This window comes from Solanum lycopersicum, chromosome 6, assembly GCF_036512215.1.
Source record: "Solanum lycopersicum chromosome 6, SLM_r2.1".
In the NCBI taxonomy this organism is placed as follows: Eukaryota; Viridiplantae; Streptophyta; class Magnoliopsida; order Solanales; family Solanaceae; genus Solanum; species Solanum lycopersicum.
The window spans coordinates 2514838-2517856 of NC_090805.1; the positions used below are offsets into that span (position 1 = coordinate 2514838).

Genomic DNA, 3019 nt, shown 5'->3' on the forward strand with positions numbered 1-3019 from the left:
ATACTCAATCTGTAGCAACATCATGTACAAGAATCTTTGATAAATAACGTCAAGTACACTCATGAGGACTCAAGCCTCCATATCATACTCATTTGGGAATTAGGTTCATTAGATTGAGTATATTAGCATCTTTCAAGATTCATCACCTTTATTCTTGTGTCGGTACGTGACACTCCGCTCCCTTACTACTATGTGTCGGAACGTGACACTCCGATCCCCTAGTTCTACGTGTCGGTTCGTGACACCTGATCCCCTAATTCTACGTATCGGTTCGTGACACCTGATCCCCTAATTCTACGTGTCGGTTCGTGACACCCGATCCCCTAATTCTACGTGTCGGTTCGTGACACCCGATCCCCTAATTCTATGTGTTGGTTCGTGACACCCGATCCCCTAATTCTACGTGTCGGTTCGTGACACCCGATCCCTTAATTCTACGTGTCGGTTCGTGACACCCGCTCCACTAATCTCATTCTATTAATTCCTCAAGCCTTCTTTTATACCAAGGCATCATCAATCTCATTACTTTAGTTCATCAAGCCTTCTTTTATACCAAGGCATTATCAATCTCATTACTTTAGTTCATCAAGCCTTCTTTTATACTAAGGCATCATTATTAACAAGGGGTTTTCAAGATTTGGGATTCAATAGCTTCATCATGCTTATTTCATCACAATTATATAATCACATTCATGCAAGCCTACAATTAAGCATATAGAAGACTTACAATACACCCAACACATATCATTCGCTATTAAGAGTTAACTACGAATAGTATAAAACCATAACCTACCTCCACCAAAGATTCGTGATCAAGCAAGCAATTTTTCTCAAGGCTTTGTTTTCTCTTCGTTTTCCTCTTATCTCGATCGATCCTCTCTCTCTCTTTGTTCTTTCTATTTTCTTTATTCAAACCCTCTTTCTTTTACCCTAATTAGCATATAATTAAGAATAAAAGATGGCAATAATAACCCACTAATTTACTCAAGGTTACCTCTTTTAACCCCCAAGTAATTAGACTTATTAACATTAACCCACTAACTTTATAATTAAAGCAGGAATAGTCAAAAACGTCTCTTAAAACATTAAAGAAATCCGACTCCGCCTGGAATTACGCAGCCTGTAATGGGCCGTCGTGCCTGCGACGGTCTGTCCTGCTGCTCTGTCACAGAGTTTAGAGACTCAATTCTCTAAAGAGTCTGTGACAGTCCGTCCTTCCATTCCGTTACGAAGTTCAGAGAGTCGATTTCAGTACCCATTTTTCAGAATTTCTAAGTGTTTTGAGACGAGACCCCCTCGACGGTCCGTCGTGCCATGACGGTCCATCGTGGGATCCGTCGTCTCAGCCAGTTTTCCAGAAATAAAATCTGCTGCTCAAAACGACTAAACAGGTCATTACAACTAATCAATTATATTAATTCAAATTCATGTCATATAATACGATCTGTTTAGGGAGAATTGCTCCTATATAGGATTTTAGATCTCAATCAAAAAGCTCATTGAGCCTTCTCCGTTATTAAGGTGACCAGATTAACTCAAATTTATGATATTTTAAAATCACTAGATTAGAGAAAACGAGTATGATGTTCTCATCATAATTATTCATGAGTACTATATATTAATTTATTTATTTTTTGTGTGTATATATATACATAAATCGAATCAAAAACAAAGTTCGAACCCACAAAATCTGCCTTAAATCTATGAGATCCCTATAGGCATCCCAAACCTTTAGCATCAGACTCTTTCATGATTCTAAGCCTTTTACAAGAACTAATAAACATATCCAATGGTACATCTCCAACAAGCATCCAATCACCATCTTTGTCTTCATATGTTAATACATAATCAGATCCACTAGTAGTGTAGCCTTCTTTTTCCAAAAATACACCTGAAAAATTATAATCCAATAATAAAACATAAGTACATTATTTTTAACATATAGTTAATTTTTATGTGAGTGAAGTGAAAATTCAGACGCATTAACCTAAAATTCTAAATTTGTCCCTGATCAACCTAACCGGCCTATTAAAATATGCATTGACTATCAAAATTGATGGATTGATTTTGATTCACATTAATTAAAAACATAATATCACACGAGATAATTTGAAATTCTATATCCGACTCAGTGACCAACCATTAAAAGAGTTTTGTGGAAGTTAAAACTCACCAATGGGATGCTTGAACATGTACTCCAAAGCTTTGAGTAATTCTTGATAATTTTTGTAAACCCTAAGGTCAATTTTCCTCAAGTAAGGTGCTCCATCCATGCTAACTTTCACATACATTCCTATGGAAATATCAATTGAATTCTTGGCTTGTACACCAACATTCTTCCTGCAAGATCTTACTGGTGGCCAACCAACAATTTGTACTCTGAAAAAAATAAAAAAAATTGTTAATTTCAAACCCTTTTAAATGGAGAATTCGAATATATAAACTTCAGTTCCAAACAAGTTAGGGTAACTTTATGAGTCTAATCATTTTGTTTTATTTACTCTTAACTCATGAGTCCATATACTCATAAAAATAACTATAAGTATTTCTATATATTTTCTTTATAACCCTTGAATGAAATAATATTAATGTGAAAAATCAATAACACAACTTACTTTGGTGGAGGGGAGGAGTCTTGTTGATCATTTTGATTTATAATATCTGAGGAGCTGTCCATCTCTGATAAAGATCTTTTATTAGTAGTACTAGTCGAAGATACACGTGTCTTCGATTTATCTGTTGTACCGGGTAACCCTAATCTCAGCTCAGTTGCAAGATCATTATTCTCGTAGATTGTTGCCATTTTCAATATTCTTTGATATTATATGACTGTATATAATATATCGAATTTGATGAATACTTTGTTGTTGATGACCCTTTTTTTTTCTCCGGCGTATGTCCGGCGACGTCGACTTTTTTCCGGTGAAGAATGTGTTGAGCTATCAAAATGTGAATGATGAATGAGAAGAGGAAGATAAGTGTAGCATTATATAATATAAAAATGATTAATAATTAGGAT

The 3019-nt window shown here is 35.2% G+C and overlaps 1 protein-coding gene across 1 annotated transcript; it reads right to left on the minus strand.

The window, feature by feature from the left end:
* Positions 1–1712: 1712 nt before the first annotated feature.
* On the minus strand, positions 1713–2803 carry LOC101055550 (IAA22). The gene is made up of 3 exons (NM_001279153.1): positions 2616–2803; positions 2174–2379; positions 1713–1891 (listed from the first exon to the last, which is right to left on the minus strand). The coding sequence occupies exons 1-3, from the start codon at positions 2801–2803 to the stop codon at positions 1713–1715; spliced, it is 573 nt and encodes a 190-aa protein (NP_001266082.1).
* Positions 2804–3019: the final 216 nt, after the last annotated feature.

Excerpts from the sequence above, each read along its gene's own strand:
- LOC101055550 (NM_001279153.1), bottom strand. The coding sequence starts at position 2,803 with ATGGCAACAATCTACGAGAATAATGATCTTGCAACTGAGCTGAGATTA. Across the intron at positions 2,380-2,615 it reads GACTCCTCCCCTCCACCAAA|AGTACAAATTGTTGGTTGGC; the intron begins GTAAGTTGTGTT and ends TATTTTTTTCAG. Across the intron at positions 1,892-2,173 it reads CATGTTCAAGCATCCCATTG|GTGTATTTTTGGAAAAAGAA; the intron begins GTGAGTTTTAAC and ends ATAATTTTTCAG.